General features: G+C 43.8%; 1 protein-coding gene across 1 annotated transcript in view; it reads left to right on the top strand.

The window, feature by feature from the left end:
• Nucleotides 1–22,347, top strand: part of LOC138301758 (cadherin-23-like) — a 1,629,754-nt gene that overhangs the window by 840,955 nt on the left and 766,452 nt on the right. Inside the window, exon 9 of the mRNA XM_069242267.1 lies at nt 15,386–15,574. Coding sequence (XP_069098368.1) covers nt 15,386–15,574 — 189 coding nt within the window. The remainder of the gene's footprint in view (nt 1–15,385; nt 15,575–22,347) is intronic.

Here is a 22,347-nt window from a genome sequence, read left to right as displayed (position 1 = left end):
TTTATGATCTACCTCTGGCTGCTCTCATTCACGCTCACTACTTTTCCCTTTACATGACAACTAGACCATCCTGAAGCTCACTGGTGGTTTGTTTAAGATCTGCCTGCTGTTGATGCAGCTTTGACTGAGTTATAACTGATTCAAATTGAATTCGAACCAAAATGAGATCCTTGTGATGAGTAACAATAAAAATCTCTGGTCCCTGTCTTCTGGAAAGTGGAGATAGGACAGTGTCCTGGATTGGTTAAGATGGTCCATAATCTGGGGTTTGACTGTGACATTGTGAGAAATTGGGTCACTGTGTGAATGGGATGTGTGCTCCCTAGTCAATGAGACACCACAATCATTGTCAGGGTCAGGCACAAGTCAATCGCAAATTAACCTATACTCAACCCTCTGGTAGCTTGACACAGAGCAGTCAAGCTTACTTCAGAGGCAATGTGTAAAGTATTTGTGCAACACTTCTGTTGTGAGAACCCATTTAGTACCCAGATTGAGCACCCCTGCTTTAACTTAGTTTTACAGTTTGTGTTTCATTCACATTTTTATACACATTTTATTCATGTTAGCAAGACTGATTTTTAGTGATGGCTTTTACACATTGTATCACTTGCTTTATTCTAGAAAGGTGAGAAATATGCTGCTCATTTAATCAGCCATTGAACTACATATAATCAGTACTCTTTATCCAAGGCTGTGAAATGCAGCACAAGAAATGCTAACCTGTGTTGCCAGTCCTCGAGCCAGCTTCTATCTCTGTGACACAGCATTACATCAAAACTGTGGTACCAATGTGCATGGGTTATTCTATAAGCTAAACACTGATCCAAGGATGGTAGGAGGCGATCTGATCATGACCACCCTGGGATGCTTACTGCAGAAAATACTGTTTTGCTGATGCTGATCTTCCAGCCCCCTGAAAGGATTGTCATCTATACGACAGGCCAATTCCTGATATTCTTTCCAGGAATGGGGTGGGGGCTGACCCCTAGACCAGGCCAGGCAGAAATTTACAACTGATCTGCTCTTAGATATAGGCATAGGGTTAGATAGGAATCCCTAGAATCTCTGGAACTTCTAGAACCACAAACATCATGGTGGGGTTGTTTAACCTCTTTACCCTGATCCTAATGTTGATTACCTTGCTTTGTTTCATCTGCCTATCTCAACACATGCTTTTTTATACTAGATTGTGATTATTTCAATAAATGTATTGAAAACTTATTTGCATCTTATGTCTCACCTTGGCATGCATGAGTGACTGAGCAAAAGGGGTACAGTCTGTTTCCACTGCTTATCTGGGGAGTCGGAGTGTCATGTTCAGGTTGCCATAACCACCACCTACCCCTGTGGGTTCATAGATTTGGGTGAGGCACTGTGAGCTGGCCTGGAGTTAGACTGTCAGCCACTAATGGTGTGAGTTGCACTCAGTCTCCCACCATCTGCAGTGCTGCTGACCTCAACATGCAGTCCTATTAACAAATTAGAAACCGCATAACACTTCAAACGGTAATAAGGTGAAAACGCCACACAAAAAGAATCCCACACCGAGTTAGGAAAATAGAACTGTCATTAATTAATAAAACAAGGCCAAAATGACAAGAATCTAATTAATAGAACCGGGGATATGGAATTTGAATGATCTCAGTGAAAATAGCGCCAAAAAGCACAAAGTGTAAACTATGGATATCTGGTCGCGCCAGACTGGAACAAAGTCACAAGTTCAGGCTGACAGCAATGAAGCCTGCGTCAGCTACAGGGACCCAGTTAGGCCCGCTGAACAAGGTACCTTAAATCCTGGTTTGCAGAGCATTGAGGGGAAACGTGTGAATGATGCATCGTAAAGCCAAAGCAATGCATCAGTTCCAAAATGTGGTGAGGCTGTGATGCAGGAGCCAACGTCATTAGGAAGGATCCCGTCGACAGGGCTTGCAATGCGAAGCCTGAAGTTAAGGATGCAGAGCACAGTCAGAGCAATTAATCAGTTCAGAGAAGCTGCAAGGCTGCGATGTGGAGTCTGGCTTCATCACCAAGACTGCTGTTGATGAGGGATGTGAGGGCCTGCACCTAGGATGTGTCATGCAGTGGTGGTTCTGAAGGTGTTGCGGGCTGCAGGTCTTTGTGATGGCTCAAATCCACGCAGTAATGGAGATGCGTCTTTTCTGCCCTGGGTTGTGCAGCACAGTAGAGGACACTCGCTGGTTCTGCTGGAGACACAAAGGCTGGCAGAGCACCTTAAAACCACTTCCAAGGATTGAGGATTGAGGTAGCACTACGTGACAGGTTAGACTCACAGATGGCACAGTCCAGGAGCAGGGTTATTGGAAGCATGTTATGTCTCTGAGGCATCAGATCAGGAGGCCAGTCCCCTAGCCCTTGGAGTTACTCTGGGTCCTGGGTTCAAGAGATGCAGGTCCAGCCCTTCTCACCCAGTCAAGAGGGCAGCAGACAGCAGAGCAGCACAGACGGGTGGCAGCTCTTCAGAGTAGCAGTCCAGCAATCTGGCAGTTCTTTTAGCACAACAGTAATCCTTCCTGGCAGAGTATCCACAGGTCCAAAAGTGTATCAAAGAGTTGGTGTCTGAGTTCCAGTATTTATTACCAGCTGTGCCTTCAAAGTGGGGAGTAGCTTTATTAGGCATGCTTTTGAAGTGCACTGGTGCTCTGCTTTCCTGGGCTTACTCCAGACTAACTGCAAGGAGTATGTAGCCCTTCACCTTTAATGACAGCATAACATGGGACATTAGCGACTTCTCCAATTGTAACACTCAGTGAGCAGTGTACATGATCACTTTCCCACGCAGCCTACATTATGTGGGGATGACCACCCGCAAGGTTAAGGCTCGCATCTGCGAACACCGTAGTAACATGAGATGTGGATGGGCTACGTCTAAAATGTCCACACAGTGGAGGATTACCAGTGGGATATTCTAGAACACCATAAAGAGATTAATTGTGAGTTTACACTGTTCGAAAAAGAACAATGATGGGTTTAGGAATTACGCTCATACCAATTTGGCCTCAACGAGAACATACCTTAGAGCCAGCTGATGAAGAATTAACATCACATTAGTCATTAATCATTAGTCGGATATACATCTTCTGAAATGAATGGTACACCTAGGCAGCACAAAAGGTCCTATGTCCATCTCATTTCTTTACATTCCAGAGTGTCACAAAGAGCAAACCCTCAACAATAAATATTAGCCACTCACATATATGTCACCATCACAGTAAGGAAACAAGGAACCCTCCGTTAAACACAAGAAATAAAAATCCCCATTTCTGCCTCTGTAAGCCCATGAAGCCCCAATGAACCTCTGTGCAATTACAGGCACCCACAAGGGATACCTACTTTTGGGGTCCTCATAGACCCCCCTTCGTTCCACTGGAGGCTGCAGTCTTGGGGAAGTTAGCAATCTAGTGCTGCACGCTTTAGCATACGGAGATGCAAGAGCTGCTGCACATTTAAACTCCGCTCACATGTGAGAATTCAAGTTTCAGAACCCGAGAGGAGAGCATTAGGTACAGAGCGGGAGTGTCGCTTGAAGGAAGCAAGTGCCCTTTGAACATTGTTTACATGGCGCTACAGATACAGTAAGATGAATCGATTCGGAAACTTTGCCAAATCTGTATAGTGTGACTACAAGCACACACCCCTCCCATAGGAGCTATGATATGAGAATCCAAATACAATTGAGTAGGTTATGCATGCAACATATATAGCGGCCCATTACAAATGGGGGCTATGATAACTATGCCTCTCTTGTATTTCCACAGGTATCAATGACGGACACCATAAACAATAGGTATCATCTTATGACACCACATTGGTAAAGTGAATTGCACCATATCACAGAGCATGTATTATTTATGCTTTCATTAGAGGTAGGCAAACAAGGAGTGGCACCAGGGAGTCCACCTTGGTCCTGAAGAGGATCCTATGGGTAAGGCTCCGAAACATGTAGACTAGGAAGTCAGGTACATTACGTCCCCCACTTCCGCAGCCCCTTTTTAATCATACCACCTCCAAGAGATCTATTAAATCATTGGAATTACTAGGAAACAGGTATTTTTAACTCACCCAAGACCCCACTACTCCTATCCCTCCTGTGATACACATTGACAAGACTACATCAGTGCTCCCACGTATCCTGTAGGTCATAGCACTCCCCGCTCCATAGCGGAAGGGAAAAAACCCAATGAAGAAGCATGCCACCAAGGAGTAACCCTGGTGGGTGAGGGATTTTCTAACAGGAAATCCTTTTTCCCGTCCATCCTGTGGTAGTTTTTTTAGCTGGGCCTCTTTTGTAATGTTATAAGGCAAGAAAATGACAACTTTCTAAGAGTAGCATTTTCAAAATTGTAATTTAAAATCCGACTTCACCATAAATTGGGATTTTTTATTACAATTCCAGAGATACTAAACATACTGAATACCTGTCCCCATTTGGAAATTATACTTACAAAATGTGATAGGGTAACTCCAATGTTATTTTTTTGGAGAGGTAGGCCTTGTAGTAGTGAAACAAATTTGAAGAGTTTTTTACTACCAGGACATTTAAAACTTTAAAGTACGTGTCCTACTTTTCAAATATATTGCACCTTGCCCTGTGGGCTGTCCAGGGCCTACCCTAGGGATGATGTAAATGTATTAAAAAGAAGGCTTGGGCCTGTCAAAAGGTTTACTTTGGCAGGTTGAAATGGCAGTTTAAAACTACACAGATACTGGCTGCAAGGGCAGGCCTGAGACATGTTTAAAGTGCTACTTAAGTGAGTGACACAATCAGTGCTGCACGCACACTAGTAACAATTAATTCCCTGGGCACACATAGATCCACTTTACTAGGAATGTACAAGTAAATTAAATATGTCAAATGAGTATAAGCTAATCTTGCATGTTCTAAGGATATAGCACAAACACTTTTCTACTGGCTAGCAGCGGTAAAGTGTGCAGAGTCCTAAGGCTAGCAAAATGAAGCCAGCAAAAACAAGAGGTCTTAAAGCAGAGATTGAGAGGATGACCCTGCAGAAATAGCCAACTTAAACAGAAAGCATAAGTGGTATTATGAGCAACATTTTGGTGGGATTCACAGAGCATAGCTCACCATATCTGGAGATCTTCCACTTTTGGATTGAAGCCATAGCATCGCTTCCGCTGAGGTGTTTTAAAGTGTATGTAGTAAAGGTTTAAAGTAGTAATATTCCTATTGAGTTTTTTAACATGTTAGTAATCTAATAAAAATTACATTTTTCAAATTTGCATTAGAATAAAAAGAATAAAAAATAATACCAACCTGTCTCCTTGAAGCATACATTGCGAGGTTAATCGTGTTTTATATACCTTTCCTGAACCCAAGCAGCTAAAACCACGATATTGCACTCTGTCAGATCCACACTCGGACAAGCCCTGAGTGCATCAGAATGCTGCCATAGATATTTATCTCATGAAGTATGAGTCGCCCCCTATCACTTTATGATTACCCAGGTCAACATTATTGGAAGTAAAGAAGGTGCACAAAGATTGTCAAGAAGTTATACGTTTCTGTAGGTTCCAGCAATACATGACTACATCAAACAAGCACAGGTTCTTAAACGCAGGTGTAAACCTCCCCAGACAGTATGTTACACGTGGTCCTCGTCACATCATTATTCTCAGTGAAATACTCATTAAGCAATAAAGGGTTGATGGTACTTTGTGTCACACAGTCATAGTGCTTCAAGTTGTTATCAAAACATTTTTTATCCAAACACTGATAAGTCAATGCTTTGACTGCAAAGATTATTGACAGGTCGAAAAACAATGACTGTGAGAGGCGGAACCTCCACTCCAAGTTTCATGAACTGTAGTTTACTGAGAATATGTGGACCACATATACCATAATATCCTTCACGGCTTTCTGCTGTGCTTAGTGAAGGGCTTGTGCTGGGGTGCTGAATGAGTATTCTTCTAGAAACTGTAAATAATCAATGTTTTGAAATATCTAAGCCCTTCCAGATGTGCACCGGTTTTACTGGATGGTAGCCAAGGAGCAACACCCCATCACTTTCACCAAGAGAGCTTTGGAACATTTGTGCCTCAAGTTTTCTAAGTAGGTCATTTGACAAGATCATACGTGATCCTACCAAGTCAGTATTTTGTTTCCATACGTCTCTCAGGGTTTGTGACCTGTCGTAGTGGGGACTTTGCAATAGTAATATTCCTTTATTCACCCTATTGCTCAGCCACTTTCCTGTTGTTTATTTTCAATATGGCACCTTTTTAGGTTTAAACTCCAAGAATTGTATTAGTTGTTCCTGAATTTAGCACTGGAGATTTAGTCTGAGTGCAGGTGACTATGTACAAGGGTGCAGTGCTCTTCATGGAAGACCCAGGGCACCCATCAATTTGATATAGCCGGAAAGCTTGGAAAGAGTTTTGGGTGAACTTCAAAGGGTATGAGTTTGGTCTGACTTCTGTGGGTTGTAGAGTGCCCTCTCACTTTAGGCAAATATGTAGGGAATGTGTTGATAAGTGCCTAAATGTAGATATTTTCCTTCAATACATAGATTTATTCTTTCTTGATTTAATTGTGCTCATTAACACTTGACCTTTTAACTTAAGATCCATACACTCTGGTAGAGGGTCTTGGAAATACTATACCATTTGATATTGAATTTGATGGGCACTGGAGGTATCTGTCAGGTGGACTGAGGCCCTACAGCCATGGAACGAAAGGCCTTCAAGGATTTGGAAGACCAGGACAATAAGCTGGTGTAACAATTAAGATGGACCAGAAATATCCTCAGACCTACTGGAGGGTGAGAGAGTGGCAGAGTAGACCAGCCTCTGGATGCCCTTGCTCCTTACTTTTGTCCAAGAGGACTTGAATTCTGTGCTCTTTTCAGACAGTGGGAAAATACCTAGCACAACAAGAGGGAACTTTATCCAGCTATGACTGTGTTACTATATGACTTGTCTTTAGCACCTGATTTACAAATGAATATTATAGGAGTCCCATTCTCCCCTGCCCCCTGATCTACCACTACTGTCACCATGGCCTCACTCACTTCCTTTCAAGTTTCTAGCGGATAAAGAGTGGGTGGGGAATGCTTGTGGCTCAGCTATTGACAACCTTGATCATGATGTTGTTTAGACTAAGTTAGGTTCTGGGTTCACGTCTCACATTACTGCTAGAATTACTGTTCAGCTGTATTTGTATAGAAAACCCTACGCTCACAGGAGTTAAATTGGCCCTTTTCATTACAGTAGTTTTCCTTTGGTCCTTATTCTTAGGAGATTAGTAGTCTTGTAGGGTCTTCAAATCCGATGATGGGGAATGTGGAAGCAAAGGTACTGGGGGAACTATCTAATTTCTTCCCCTCGTGATAGGCATAGTGGGTGATTTTCTTTAGGCCTGTCCATGCTACACCAAAACAAATTAGTCGGCTTTGCCAGCAAGAAAAGGTTAGTCAGCTCAGCGCTCATATAAACTCACCAGTTAACACCTCCTTGGGAGGGTGAATGTGATGAATGAGAGAAAATGTGAAAGTTACTGAGAAAAAAAGAGTGACAACATACAGTGACCACTACTCAAGAACTGGCCAGAGGCTCTTAAATAGAAGTTTGTTTTTTATATGAAAAAAACATAAACGTCCCTGAAATGCAGGAACTGCTCTCCCTGGAATTTGGGTCATTTAATACTTTCCTTACCGAAGACAACCGAGCACAGATGGTGATCCGTTGCTGGGAAATCGGGTAACTGTTGCCCTCCCTAAACAGGCTGGCGAACAGTCACAGTAACACAACAGCTCAGTATTTGACTGGCCTCCATGTCTGAGGGTACCAACATAGAAGCTAGTGGCACTCAGCTGTCAGATACCCTAAGGTCACCTTTCCCTACTTGTGAAGAGGGAACCACGAGTTTGGTCGATGGAGTATCTGAGGCTTTTTGGTACATACCGCACATCCACCAAACTCAAAATGATCAACAATTCTGTTTAAGTAAGCCCATAATTCCGAGATAGAGAGCATATGTGAACAAAGACAAGGACAATCGTAAGGAAACAAAAAAGCCAAATAGAAACAACCGGAAAACGTAGGAAGTGGAATCAAAAACGACAAAGAAAAAAGCAAACATCACATGAAAAATGTCTTGTGCTTCATTTTTGCATATATTTGCATTACTTGCCTTTCCATTGAAATTTCCCTTTCTGTTTTATTTTCCTCCAAAATGCCCAAGGAAAAATGCGCAGGCGATGCCATATGCTTATAAGAATACAATTATATTAAGAAAAATAGGCCTATTTTCATTAATCTACATCAGACAAATACGGCTAAAAAAATCACGCTACGTCAGAGGAAAATCTATCTTCCAGGATGTTTCAAATAATGTTTATTTCATTAGCATTTTTCTCCATACATTATCCATTCAAATGACATATTATTTTGCAGACATCATAAAACATACTGTAAATCATTAACACGATATTTCGGAATTGGGAGTTAGGTGATTTGATTCAAAGATCCTAATAGAGTGGTGAGGACTAGTAGCTCGGTCATAGATGTGCAGAAGTGTCTGACTGGGGGCTTTGTACCGCTCGCCCATAGTGTATGAGATGTGTGTGTGTTTGTGTGACTGTCTGTATCTCTCACCTTGCTACACAGTCATAGTAACCTAAGCATAAATGCAGCAAAGTAGAAATGTCCTTTCCTGTACTCTCTCCCCCTTCTGTCTCTCCTTGAGAGAGACTGGAAAACACAGCTGCAGCTCCACCGAGGAAGGAAGCCTATCAGAGTCTGAATGGTTTACACCCCCTATTTTACATTCCTTTGAATTCAATGCGCAGTGGGGCTGCTGGACCAACTGGTGGGGAGTGAGAACAGAAGCTCAAGCTTCACTCCATCAAATAACCTCACTTGAACAAGATCAGCGCTGCCCTGCCTGGTGCCCCTGGGCACCTAGAACTGCACACTGCCCTTTTTTTTCTGAAGGCTGGTTCTTTAAAGGCTCAGCCACTTTCCACTGCCTGCTGGAGGTCTCGTCAGTGTAAAGTGTAGACATCCTCTCCAGCTGCCTGCTGAGAATGAAGATGCTAAATCGTTGTGTCAAAATGCATTGTAGTTCCTTCACCAGTTAAGAGCAGTGAAGGACCTACCCACATGCAAGTGAACTACTCCTACTAAGGGTGAATATATCTAGGAAGTGTGCTCCCCTGCACAAACATTTGTTACATTAAACTTCGTTTAGGGCACACAAACAATTTGGCTTTGAGATATAATTAAGTCCTAACACCTTCATTAGCTTGAGTTGCTCCAGTGTCACCCATGACAGTTGAACATGTGACACACTAACAACAGGGCTCATGGTATAGTTTTCCAAAGTTTTAGGGAACCCAGGAGTACCAAGCTGTTCCACACAAACGAACACAACACAAATAACTAAAGCAGTCTGTGACCCACTGTAGGAGGCTGGCCTGGCTTATAGTGGGTACCTTGTGGTACTTACACCTTGTGCCAGGTCCAGTTATCCCTTATTAGTAGATTAGAGGAGTTCTAGCAGCTTAGGCTGATAGAGGTAGCTATAGCAGAGACATGCAAAGCTCCTACTATACCACTTATATCACTTAGCACTATATCACAAGAAAACACAATACTCAGAGTTACTAAAAATAAAGGTACTTTATTTTAGTGACAATATGCCAAAAGTATCTCAGAGGATATACTCCCTTAGGAGGTAAGTAATATACACAAAATATACACACACAGCCAAAATCATGTAAGTAAACAGTTAGAAAAGTAGTGCAAACGCTGTAGAACACAATAGGAAAAAATAGGCCTAGGGGCAACAAAAAACATATACTCCAAAAGTGGAATGCGAACCACGAATGGACCCCAGGCCTAGTGTAGTGTGTAGAGGGTTGCTGGGAGTGTAAGAAAACACTAAGGGTGTCCAAGATAACCCACCTCAAGACCATGAAAAGTAGGAGTATAGTTACCCTACTACCCCAGAAAGACAGTAAAGTCGAGATAGGGGATTCTGCAAGGACAACAACTGACTGCAAAGCACTGAAGATGGATTCTTGGACCTGAGGACCTGTAAAGGAAGGGGACCAAGTCCAAGAGTCACGCAAGTGTCCGGGGGGGACAGGAGCCCACTAAACCTCGGATGAAGGTGCAAAAGGGCTGCGTCTGGGTGGAAGAAGCCAAAGATTCTGCAACAACAGAAGATGCCAGGAACTTCTCCTTTGATCAGAAGGTGTCCCACAGCATGCTGGAGGATGCAGAGTTGTTTCCACGCAGAAAGGCTGCAAACAAGCCTTGCTAGCTGCAAGAGTTGCGGTTGAAGGTTTTGGGTGCTGCCAGGGCCCAGGAAGGACCAGGAGGTCGCCCCTTGGAGGAGGAGACAGAGGGGGCGCTCAGCAACACGGAGAGCCCATGCAAAAGCAGACAGAAGCACCTGAACAGGCATTCAGAAGATCTGAGCACGACAGTCAACTCAGCACAACAAAAGGGAGGCCCACGAAGTCGGAGTCCAACTCAGCGAGGTGGGCAATGCAGGACGGAGTGCTGAGGACCTGGGCTAGGCTGTGCATGAAGGAAGTCTTGCAAAAGTGCACAGAAGCCCTAGCAGCTGCAGTTCACTCAGTACACAGGATTACTGTCTGGCGTGGGGAGGCAAGGACTTACCTCCACCAAATTTGGACAGAAGGGCCACTGGACTGTCGGGGACACTTGGACCCAGCTCCTGTGTTCCAGGGACCACGCTCGTTAGGATGAGAGGGGACCCAGAGGACCGGTGATGCAGAAGTTTGGTGCCTGCGTTAGCAGGGGGAAGATTCCGTCGACCCACTGGAGATTTATTCTTGGCTTCCAGTGCAGGGTGAAGGCAGACAGCCCTCAGAGCATACACCACCAGGAAACAGTCGAGGAAGCCGGCAGGATGAGGCACTACAATGTTGCTGGTAGTTTTCTTGCTAATTTGTTGCTGTTTTTGCAGGATTCCTGCATGTTGTGACAATACCCTGTGTACCTAGGTACCATATACTAGGGATTATAAGGGTGTTCCAGTGTGCCAATCAGAATTGGTAAAATTAGTCACTAGCCTGCAGTGACAATTTTAAAAGCAGAGAGAGCATAAACACTGAGGTTCTGGTTAGCCGAGCCTCAGTGATACAGTTAGGCACCACACAGGGAACACATACAGGGCACACTTTATGAGCACTGGTGTCCTGCTAGCAGGATCCCAGTGACACAGGCAAAACAAACATATATACAGTAAAAATGGGGGTAACATGCCAGGTAAGATGGTACTTTCCTACACCCACCAGAGAAGGGCCCTTTATAAACAAGATGTGCCAGAAAGCAGCCCACAATAACTACAAGTGACTGAAATACCCTAAATATTCTATTCATGTTTTTTAGTATTCCAAGTGATTTGCTGTAGATTTAACAGTTATGCCTGTGCAGGTGGCTTTTAAGCACTCCATCAGAACTCTCGGAGGGTCTCATCACAGGTTTGGAGTGGCCCTATAAAATCATCTGATAATGAGAGGTCTACTCATAAAAGGGCTCTTCATCTGGTGATAGCATTAACAACGGGTGCGCCATCTAGAATTTGTCCCCTGTGAGAGAGGAGAGCAGTGAACCTGTAAGTGGAAGATGCTGAATGGATCTATTAAAGATGCTAGAGAGCTGTGTTACTTCTTGGTTCCTATTGGTTTTGTTGAGACAGTCTTACACGGACCACGGGGACATACTATCAATAACATTAGTGGTCTCATGATAAGTTTTCTTATTGCCAGATTTCGGAAGTGGCTATAATATTTTATGGGAGCGTCACCGTAAGTATCTCTCTCAGAGACTGAGCACGTGTCAGTTCATTCTTAATAAAGGTGCCACGTGTTTTTCAGAACACCGGTATAGTAAAGAGTGTCTCACTTTTTGGGGGCGATGGGCAGATTTGGGTTATCATATTGATATGTCTCTGAGGCAGGTTGAGTAGATAAATTATGTGTCCTCACCCCACTGGTTAGTTTGTAAATAAAAATGTGCTGATGCTCAAAATTCTCCTTTGAAACATAGGGCTGTGGCATTTAAATTTGCCAGCACAGAATACTGGAGCAGCGTAATTCTAAAGCAATCTTGGGCCTCTTTAATCTATTTTGTCACTCCCTGCCCCTACAGCTGACTCTTGCAGCTTTCTGCTTTCTCCCTTTGTGACGCTTTTCTGTCTTGTCTTCCTCCGTCTTTCTCATTTGTGTTTAGGTCTCTCAGTAATTGCCTTATGAAGAAAAATAAGTGGCCGCCCTAAAAAAATAAGTGCCAGTCCTCCCCCCACCGGCAACCACCGGTTCAATTTAAGCACTGCCAAAACTTAAGAAAGGGATTTGAAGGTTAGCTTTTGCCATAAGATTCAGAACAAGCCTGAAAGGGGTGGGATTCGACTTCTGCAGTTTTTGTCTCTTTTCACAATCTCGGTCTGAGCACTTGTATAGCCCCCTCAAAGCCTATGTAAAGGGTGTATGGAGATTTATGGTTGACTGAAAGGGCCTTCGGGCGTTAGTATATGTGCTGTGTCTGTGGATATAAGATTATTGAATGGTGCATGAGGAGTGTGAAATCCTAGTGAGCACCAGTGTATCTGATGTGTCTAAGGGGCTGTGGTTTGTGAGGACCTGGATGTGTGTGGACTCCATGCAAATGGCCTTAAATTAAATATAACAGAAATGCCAGGAATGAGTAAATCTGTTCCCCAGTGGATCATCTTGCAGCAGTACTAAAGTCCAAGTGTAGTGTGATCTCTGATGTGGATTGCTATCATTTTGTGATATTTAGGGGCAGATTTATGAAAAGTGGTGCTGCACCTAGTGCAGCGCCACTTTTCCTGCACCCCCCTTTGCGTTCTCCTAATGCCACCATGGTAGCGCCGTATTAAGAATACGGCTCACCATGCCAGTAGTTAGGGTGGTTAGCGTCATAATTTTTTATGCTAGTCCGGTGCCTTGCAGGATTAGCCTAAAAAACAATGACGCTAATCCAGCAAAGCATCCAGAGGCCCATTGTAATCAATGGGAGCCTCTTTTTAACCCCTTCACTTAGCAGGTGTTAAAAAATGCCGATAAAAATGGTGCAAAGGAATCTCACAGATTCCTTTGTGCCATATTTACGGCCCCTCTAGCACCAGAACACCCCCCTTGCATACATTATGCCTGGCGCAGGCAGAATGTGGTGAAAAGGGTTACAAAGTGGTGCCATGCGAGAATTGCGCCACCTTGTAAATATGATGCTGCGTTTTTTGGCCTTGTTGGATCACATTTGCATCCCAAAATAGTATGCAAATGTGGTGCAAGGAGGCGCTAGGGGCTCTTAAATATGCCCCTTAGTCTGATGATTTCTTTATATATTATTTCCTGCGGTATACTCCGAGAGCAGACATATCTGATTGAGGGGTCTCCTAGATTGTCCTAATTATAACCTACTATTGCATGCTCTAATTACTTGCTGTTGATTTGCGTGCATCTTTATTGGTGGGCCTGACATTGATTATGTAAAAGCAAAAAAGCTGGCCATATCTAGGTCAGGCTGAAATTTTCATACACTTGAGTAATAGGAGTAATATCTGAAATTTTGTGTTATGCTTTTGACACAAAATTACCAAAAATTAAGCGATTACGCCCATTCCCATAATTAGGGGTAATTTGCCACAAAAATCCAATTGCAAGAGCACTGGAACAACAAACTTACGGGTATATTTAAGAGCCCCTAGCGCCACTGGTGCGTCACTTTCAGTGATACTCCGATGGCACTATGCACTGCACCGTATTTACAAGGTGGTGCGCCACCTTGTAAATACGGCCCCTTCACACACAGCACTTTACATGGAAGGGGTGTGTAATGGGTGTTTCTGTGGCCGTGCCACCGCAACACCCATTGCATTTTGACACTGCCCCAGATTTATGAGTTTTCAGAAACCTGAGGCAGTGCCAAAACCTTATTCCAACCCAGGGGTGATGTTGACAGGGCGCAACAAGGAGAAATGAAAGCATTTCTCCTCGTTTTTTGCTCTTTTTATGTGTGCTGCATTCTGCAGTACACATACAAAGAGCAAATCGCCACTTAAGATTGTTTTTGTGCAGAAAGGTATTTCTTCCTGCACAAAAACAATCTCCCCCTCAACGCAGCCATCCTTGCACAATGGTGCAAAGGTTGCTGCATTGGTGCACAGCAACAAATTCAGCACCGGCACAGGGGGCACACAGGGGTGCGCTGTATTCTATTTAATATGCCGAATCACTGCGTGATGAAAATGACAGTGCACGACGCTGCCAAATTTGGCACAGCAGCAGACACCGTCATTTTCCCTTAAATCTGGGCCTTAGTGAGAAGGATGGCTCCTGTCTGTTCCTGGCCTGTTCGAGTCTTGTTGCATTTAGCACTGTTTTCTTAGCGCTACATGCATCCTTGGGTCCATTTTGGATGCAAGGGGGCCTTTTCGGCAAATAAAATAGCACTAAATACTGGGTTACGTTCCTTGCATGAGCTTGCTGTGATTTTTTAAAAATTACGCTGAAGTAAACTATGTCATTTAGACCCACTCCTGGCCATACCCTCTGCAATGCAGGGTTGTGATTTGGCAGAAATGCTTTAGTGCCTGGTATAGCGCCCCAATGTAGTATTCAGTTAGCTACACATGATATGATGTCCCTGACAGGTGGATTGTGCTAACTATAATTAGACGCTTAATTATTCTTCGGAATTATAGAAAAAATACATTTATAATGTGCTGCAGACATATATGAACTAGCCAATGAAGCTCTCGAAACCGCGTTGAGGAGTACTGCAGATTTGTGAAAAATGCAAACATGAAATTTCTTCTATTACACCATGCGAGTCTCAAAAGATCTAGAAAGAAAAATGTAATTTACGTTTGTGGCACACTTCGCACGACATATCTTTACAGGAGGAGTGTCCAACGTGGGTTCAGTAGGGGAATATTCTGAGGATTAGCAATGATTATTAAAATAGTTTATTTTTTGATTGATTGCACGCAAACTTATCTTATGTGAATATCCTGGAAATCTGGCATGGGCATGGGCTGAGCCCTCTGGGGCTACCCTGGACAGTCTGGCTGCAGCGTGATCCATCATACCCACTAAAGACACATAAAAAACTAAACGCTGAGTTTCAGGCACCGGATATGCGGTATAGAAAACAATTCATTCTTACCTATGCTCACTCTCATCTGTCGCTTCAGATTTTTAAAATTTGTCAACCGAATCCCGACATATGGATCTCGCAGTGGGTACAACAGCCGTATAGTCATATTTGGGATCAGAGGTGCATTGGATGTTGTTCACCTGATGCCATCAGGTTCATTAAATTCATAATTTGCTCTTCCTTTCAGGCGACAGAGCTGAATGATGACCGCACCCCCTCGAACGCCACAGTGACTACATTTTTCACCATCTTGGTAATGGACGTCAACGACAACGCCCCAGAATTCAACAGCTCGGTTTACAGCGTGGTCATCCCCGAGCTGGCCCAGGTGGGCTTTGCGCTTCCCCTATACATCGAAGTTCACGATAGAGATGAGGTAAGGCATTCCGTGTCTGTGACAGTCACTTCTATAACCTAGAAACAACGTAACAGTCTTATTAGTGGAGCACACCTTGACCCCGTGGAGATCTTTTAGCACTACTGTCTGATAATGGACGATTATTATACCCATGTCAATAGTACTCAGTGTAACGACCTCTGAATGATGAAAGTCTAAATGGACCCACTTGTTGTCTGTATTGTGACCATGGGGTTAACAGAGATCCCTGTTTAGGATGCATTTTTCCACCTAGTTACTCTCAATTCTCCTTGAGAGTGCATTTCAGACATTTTCAGTTTAGGTTGCACATTAAGGATCTCTCTATGACTAAATCCAAATTCTCGATATTCAATATCAATTCTAGGGGTGGTCAAAGTTTCAACCTAGTTGCGTGAATTCTGGGAATGTTGTTTTTCACAAAAAATTACAAAACTGCATTAGTTTGTCTAAGGATGGCGTAGTTTTATTTCATCCACCGAGAAATTCCCTGCAGCCGGATGGACCATATGGCTGCACGGAAGTGTGTTTCCATGCTAACACCTTACTGGAAGAATGACAGTACTCTTATAGCGAATTCAAACCAAGTGGGTCTCTTGGTGCCTTTTAGAGAGATGGAGAGTATAATGCCTGTAGCTAGAGAATTTCAAATCAAGGTAGTTTATGCTGCAAAGGAGTGACCGTCCCAGGTAGAAAGATCACATTTACCAGTGCAAGAAGACCTTCATACCTAGAGAAAGGGCAGCCTAGGGTTTGTTGTGTTAAGACTTTGTATGTGATGCACACAGTTCTCAAATGTATCTCTTCATCAGGAGCCAGTGGAGTGTTCTCCATGTTTCGAAGATCCTTTTTAGCGCTCTCCATTGTGGGCCAAATGGCTGCATTCTAAGCCCTTTGACTTTTAGCCAGCAGAAGTTTTGGCAAGCCACAATACTGTGCATTCTAGTAGTCCAATTGATTGCTGCACTATGATTAACTCAATTTTCTGGGACAGAACTCAGAAAAGGAAGTATAGGTTTCAGTTTTCCCACATTAAAGAGGCCAATTTTTACCACTCAGTTAATTTGAGATTTAAGGGATACCCCATACCAAAATTAACTCCTTAATTTCTAGCTGACAGTATGTACATTTAAGCCAAAGAGGTTAGGTGGCGCAAGACAGAGCACAACATCTCTACCTTTAGCGCTACATGATGACTGCCATGGTGGCATTGTTCAGTGAGAAAACAAATCCTGAAAATAATGATTTGTCAAAGAAAAGTTCAGGACTAGAGACAGTGTGAGCAATGAACTTTGAGTAAGATGGTCAATACTATAAATGAATATGTAAAACTAAAGAGTAGAAGGCCTATTTATAAAGCAAGTAAAAACTTCTTCTGTGTGCATTTTGCCTGCATATATTTAGTACAGTATGCATCTCAACATGAAGATGCATCAAAGTGGTGCAAAGCAGCTAGTACGGATAATGGTTTGAATAAAAGACTAGTATATATCCTGGGGAAAAAGGAAGGGGGACATTATTACATCATTCATATTTAAATCACCGTCCACGCAGTACACTTATTTTACGAAGGGTTGCTTGCTGACTCCCTAAGGACTTTGTGTTGTAATCGTGAATGGGTTCTGATGAGGCTTTCTTCTACATTTTCCGGGAGAAAGATTTGTTTTTTCAGTGCAACCTTCGATGTGGATGGAAAGACAAGTGCATCAGGTATAGGCAGAGGGCGTCGTCTTAAAGGGTGTAAGGAGGGGCACCTCGGCCTTCATACTGCACAGGAGTGTTCTGACTGGTAAGGCGGCGCTGAATTTGTGAGAAAACGGTGATATTTGGTTGTAGAGGTCGAATCATTGGGAAAGCTAGGGGTGACTTGCACTTAGCAATGTTCACCTAGAAAACCTCCCTGTTTTTGATATTTCCCTAAAGAAAACACAAATTATTTTTTGCTACCTTTCAAATTAAACTCGTCTTCCAATTGGTTGTTAGTAGTTTAAAAAAACCTTTTCAGTTTATCTATTTGTAAGGCTTGCTTGCAGACTCTTGAAACGCTTGTTGAATTTTGAAAGTGATGGTGATGTATCCAGGTGATATGACTACGTTGTAAAATATTCCTTCTATAAATCAACCGTCTTCTTTCAGTTCCGTTGTCGCTAAGTGTGGCAGACTTTATTTGATGCTGAAATTCAGGAGAGTGAAGTACATTTCTAGACCCTATAGCCTTTGCTTCTATCTGCAGCTTTTGCATATTTATATCATTTGTGTGAAAGTTTATCTGGTTCAACTGTTTATAATACAGAGGTTGTTATAACACTATGATTCCAATCATTTAGCTAAGATAACTCAGGTTATTAATGCATCTCCGTACAGAGGCCTGTTTGCAGCCTAAAGGTCGCAGTTTGAATTACAGAGAGACTGAATTATCCCTAGCAGCTCAATGAACTAAGCAACACACACACATTCACATATTTCCCTGGTTGTCAAGGTTCTCCCAGGCCTGAGATCAATGCTCTTGTACCTTTTTCCAGTAACCACCTGTATCCATAAGATCTGTAACCAACACACACAGTTTCAAAGGACTGAGTAGGGTTAGGTGATTTGTTTGTGAAATTTGCTTAATTTTGTCAAATATTCCTTCAATTATCCGTACTGCATGAACATTGGACCTGAGAGCATATCTTGCTTGCAAAAGTTGCACAAATTACAAACTGGACACTGGTTTGAGCAGAAAATATCTCTCGACTTTAGTTTTGTTTCTCCTTCAAGAAATTTTCTGCGTGAACCAGTAACAATAACATTTCCACTCAATGACAAAAAAACTTAATGAAATTGTTGCAATGTGAAATATACAAATTTAACTAGTTTTTGTCCGCAGAAAATAGCGTTCTAATTCATCACACCAGAATCAGTTTTACCCAGTTTCACAATAGTGAAAATAATGCAGACTCGGAGGTCCGGGCTTAGTGACTTAGAGAAGGTAGAATGTGCTGGTTGTTTGCCTCTGATAAGCAGGTTCATAAAACATATCACCGCTTTTTAAATACTATCTTCTGGAAGAAAAGCAAAGTGGTTCGTTTTCCAAAACGCATACCTATTTGATATATCCAACTATCAAGGGCTCCTCCAGTGGGTCTTCTGACGTGTCATATTCAGTGTTCAAACAGAGTAGATCACAACTAGTTACAGAAGGCACTGAAGATTTGTCATCACTCGTGTTAGAGGTAAGGTTTGCATCAAGTACCTTGATGATCAAAGAGGACTGGGGAACCAAAGCAGCTCTGGCAAAAATACCCAAACTAGCTGCTCTTTCTTCATTTCCCCACACAGTCTCTCTCTTTCCATCCATCTGTTTTCTCTCCTCTCTCCCTCACCTCCCTCTCTGACTGCTTTGTCTTTACCCTCTCCCTCCCCACCTCTTTCTCTCTCTTTCTTGAAACCTTCTGTGCCTGCTGCAATTAACCTCAAAGTGCCAAGGAAAGTGACATATGCACCAGCAGGGGACTCTATCCTAAGCAAGTATTGGCAAAGCCAATAGGTTGCACCAATGCAAGAGCTATTGCCTTTTTACCAAAGCATTTTAGCCATGTTGTACGCTAGAGTGGCTGCTGTTCAGCTTGGCTAAAGGATAGTGGCTGAGAGGAGAGTGGTGTGGGCTGTCGTAGAGTGGAATGGTGAAGAGTGGAGTAGCGTGCTGTAGAGTGGATGGCAGAGAGTGTTGTGTATCTGAGTGGCATAGTGTGGAGTTGCATAGAGTGGCATACACTGGAGTGGCATAGAGTGATCTGCTGTAGAGTGCATTGGTGTAGAGTGTTGCAGGGTATAGTGGCGTAGAAAGCAGTGGCATTGAGGTCAGTGGCCTTGAATTCGACAGCATACAATCCAACGTCACAGAATGCAGTGGTATAGATTAGAGTGGTGCATAGTAGAGTGAGGAGTGGAGTGGCACAGAGTAGAGTAGTGCAGAGTGGAGTGACTCAGAGTGGAATAATGTAGAGTGGTGCAGAGTAGAGTAGAGTGGCATAGAGTGCAGTGTCATAGAGTGCAATGGCGTAGAGTGGAGTGGTATTGGTTGGTGCAGGGGCGTGGCTTTGTGTTGAGTGATGCAGACAGAAGTGGTGGAGAGTAGAGTTGAGTGGCATAGAGTACAGTGGCGTAGAGTGAAGAGTAGAGTCAAGTGACAGAGTGAAGTGGTGTAGAGTGGGGCACAGTAGAGCATAGTGCCATAGAGTGAAGTGGCATAGAGTGCAGTGGCATAGAGTGGAGTACCATAGAGAGGAGTAGTGCAGAAAAGAATGGAATATAGTTCAGTGGCAGAAAGTGCCATGTTGCAGAGTAGGGTTTCAGAGTACAGTGGTGTACAGTGGAGTAGAGTGGTGTAGAGAGCAGTGGCATAGAGTACAGTGAATCATAGTAAAGTGCAGCGACATATAGTGAAGTTGTGTAGAGTGCTTTGGAGTAGAGTGCAGTGGTTAAGAGTAGAGTGGCATTGAGTTAAGTGGCATAGAGTGGAGTTGGGCAGAGTGGAGTAGATTTAGGTAGAGTGCAGTGGCTTACAGTATATTGTTTCACACTGGAGTGAAGTGGCATACAGTGGAATGGAGTTGGGGAGAGTGCAATTGCGTGGAGTGGCATACAGGGTAATGAGGTAGAGTAGAGTGCAGTGGCATAGAATGTAGTGGTGCAGAGGGGATTAGATTGGCATACAGTGGATTGGCCTAGAGTGCAGGGGCATTGTGTTGAGTTTTACAGAGTAAAGTGCTTTGGCGTAGAGTGCATTGGCATAGAGTGCAGTGGTTTAGAATGCAGTGTTGCAGAGTGGCGTAGATTACAGTGGCATAGAGTGGAGTTGTGCAGAATAGATTGTTAACACAAAAGGATGATGGGCAGAGTGCTGAAACGCTTCAAACACTCACCAACAGTCACTGATCTGGGTTAAATCCATCATTCTTTTGCTCACCATGCCACCTCCGTTTGGACCCAGCCATATGCAAATCAGTCGTTGCCCTGTTCTCCATGGGAACATTCCCGCTAGAACTGCCAGGCCAAGTCCTCCCTGGACCAGCAACACGCATCCTGGGACCGGTTTGGGGTATCACCCCTCATCAGCCAGACTAGCTTGAATCCAGTGGCACAGTGAGTAAGAGACCCATGTCTGAGCATACCCTGGCCCCTTATGGTGACAAAAGGATGATGGACGGAGTACTGGAACTTTTCAAACACTCACTCCCATCACAGATCTGGGTTAAGATGGGTGTGGCCTAGACTGCAGTGGTGTAAAGTGCAGTGGTGAAGAGTGCAGTAGTATAAAGTAGTGTGGAAGAGGACTTTGGGATAGAGTAGAGTGGTACAGGGTAGAGTAGAGAGGCATTGCATGAAGTGGTGTAGAGTGACATTGCGCTAAGTGCAGTAGCATGGAGTGGTGGAAAGTGAAGTAGTTCAGAATAGAGTACAGTGGCATGGAGTGCTGAAGATTGGAGTGGTGTAGACTGAATTATGAATACTGTAGTAGTGCACTGCCATTACAGATAACACATTCTCTATTGAAATTACTATTACAATTGCCCAGTTTTGGTAATAAAAACTATGCAGTGCAAAGACGAAAATGTGTGGAAATTGCATCACCTAGAGTAATTGTTAGAAATGGGGTCTCTAGTTGGCAGTTTTTTGCACCCTGTCCAAGCAGAGACCCTCAATGTAGTCAGGGCAAGGGACTCACACACCTAAGATACCCTTTGCTCAACCCCCTGGTAGCTTGGCTCAAGCAGTCAGACTTATCACAGAGGCAATGTGTAAAGTATTTGTGGACACACACAGATATACATTGAAAACAGAACAAACATACTCCACCCCAGCTTAGAAAAATTGGCAATATTTATCTGAGCAAAACAAGACCAATTCTACACAAAGCCAACATAGACAAGTAAAGATACAATTTTTCAAAGATTAAATCTTAGTAAAGTGCTTAAAAACACAATAGCTCCAAGTGGGGCTATCGCGGTGTCTTGACAGAATCATTCCCAACAGTCCAACGCCACTCGCAAGGGAGTGCGGGCTGGTCACAGAGTCGCACAGACCCCAGGTACAGTACCTTGGAAAACAAAGACGCTGCCCTGCGTGGGGGGACATGAGGCATTGCTGGAGCCGGTGCAGCGTTGGTTGCTTACTGCTACTAGGGAGATGAGGCAGAGGTTCCTTACTGCTGGGCAGGGGATGGTGAAGTGTTGGTTCCTTACAGTTGCCGGGAAGGTTATGCAAGTTCGGTGGCGACCTGCTGGTTTTTTACGACCTGGCGGGGTCGATGGATCCAGCAGGTCAAAATGCGAGGCATTGAGATTGTGGTGTCGTGATCACACCATGGGCCACAGGTGTTGTGGCGGAGTCGGGTGTACCGTACGCAGGGGACACGACACTCAGGGACTTTGGAGGTACTGGGGCGGCAGCAGGCCTGTGTTTCATGTTGTGGTGGTTGCACTCATCAGGGAGTATGCCTGGTGCAGGCAGAAGCATAGAGTTGGAGAGCGGCGCCGGTTCTGAAGTCGCTCTCGACTTGATGTGCTTAGTTTCTTCAGAGTTGCACTAGAGCTCACTTCCAACGGCCCAGGGACTGGATTTGGCACCACTTAGTAAGTTGGGACACTCAGCAAGAGAGCCCAGTCACAGGCAAGTGACTTCTTTGACATCCCTGAGACTTCTTAACAGGAGGCAAGTTCAGTTCAAGCCCATGGAGAACCTTGGAAAGCAGGATTTAAAAAGCAGAGTCGAGTCCTTTCACTTCCAGG

This window comes from Pleurodeles waltl, chromosome 6 (genome assembly GCF_031143425.1).
Source record: "Pleurodeles waltl isolate 20211129_DDA chromosome 6, aPleWal1.hap1.20221129, whole genome shotgun sequence".
Classification (NCBI taxonomy): Eukaryota; Metazoa; Chordata; class Amphibia; order Caudata; family Salamandridae; genus Pleurodeles; species Pleurodeles waltl.
The sequence above is the reverse complement of the archived record's forward strand: the minus strand, read 5'-3'. Positions and strand labels throughout refer to the sequence as shown.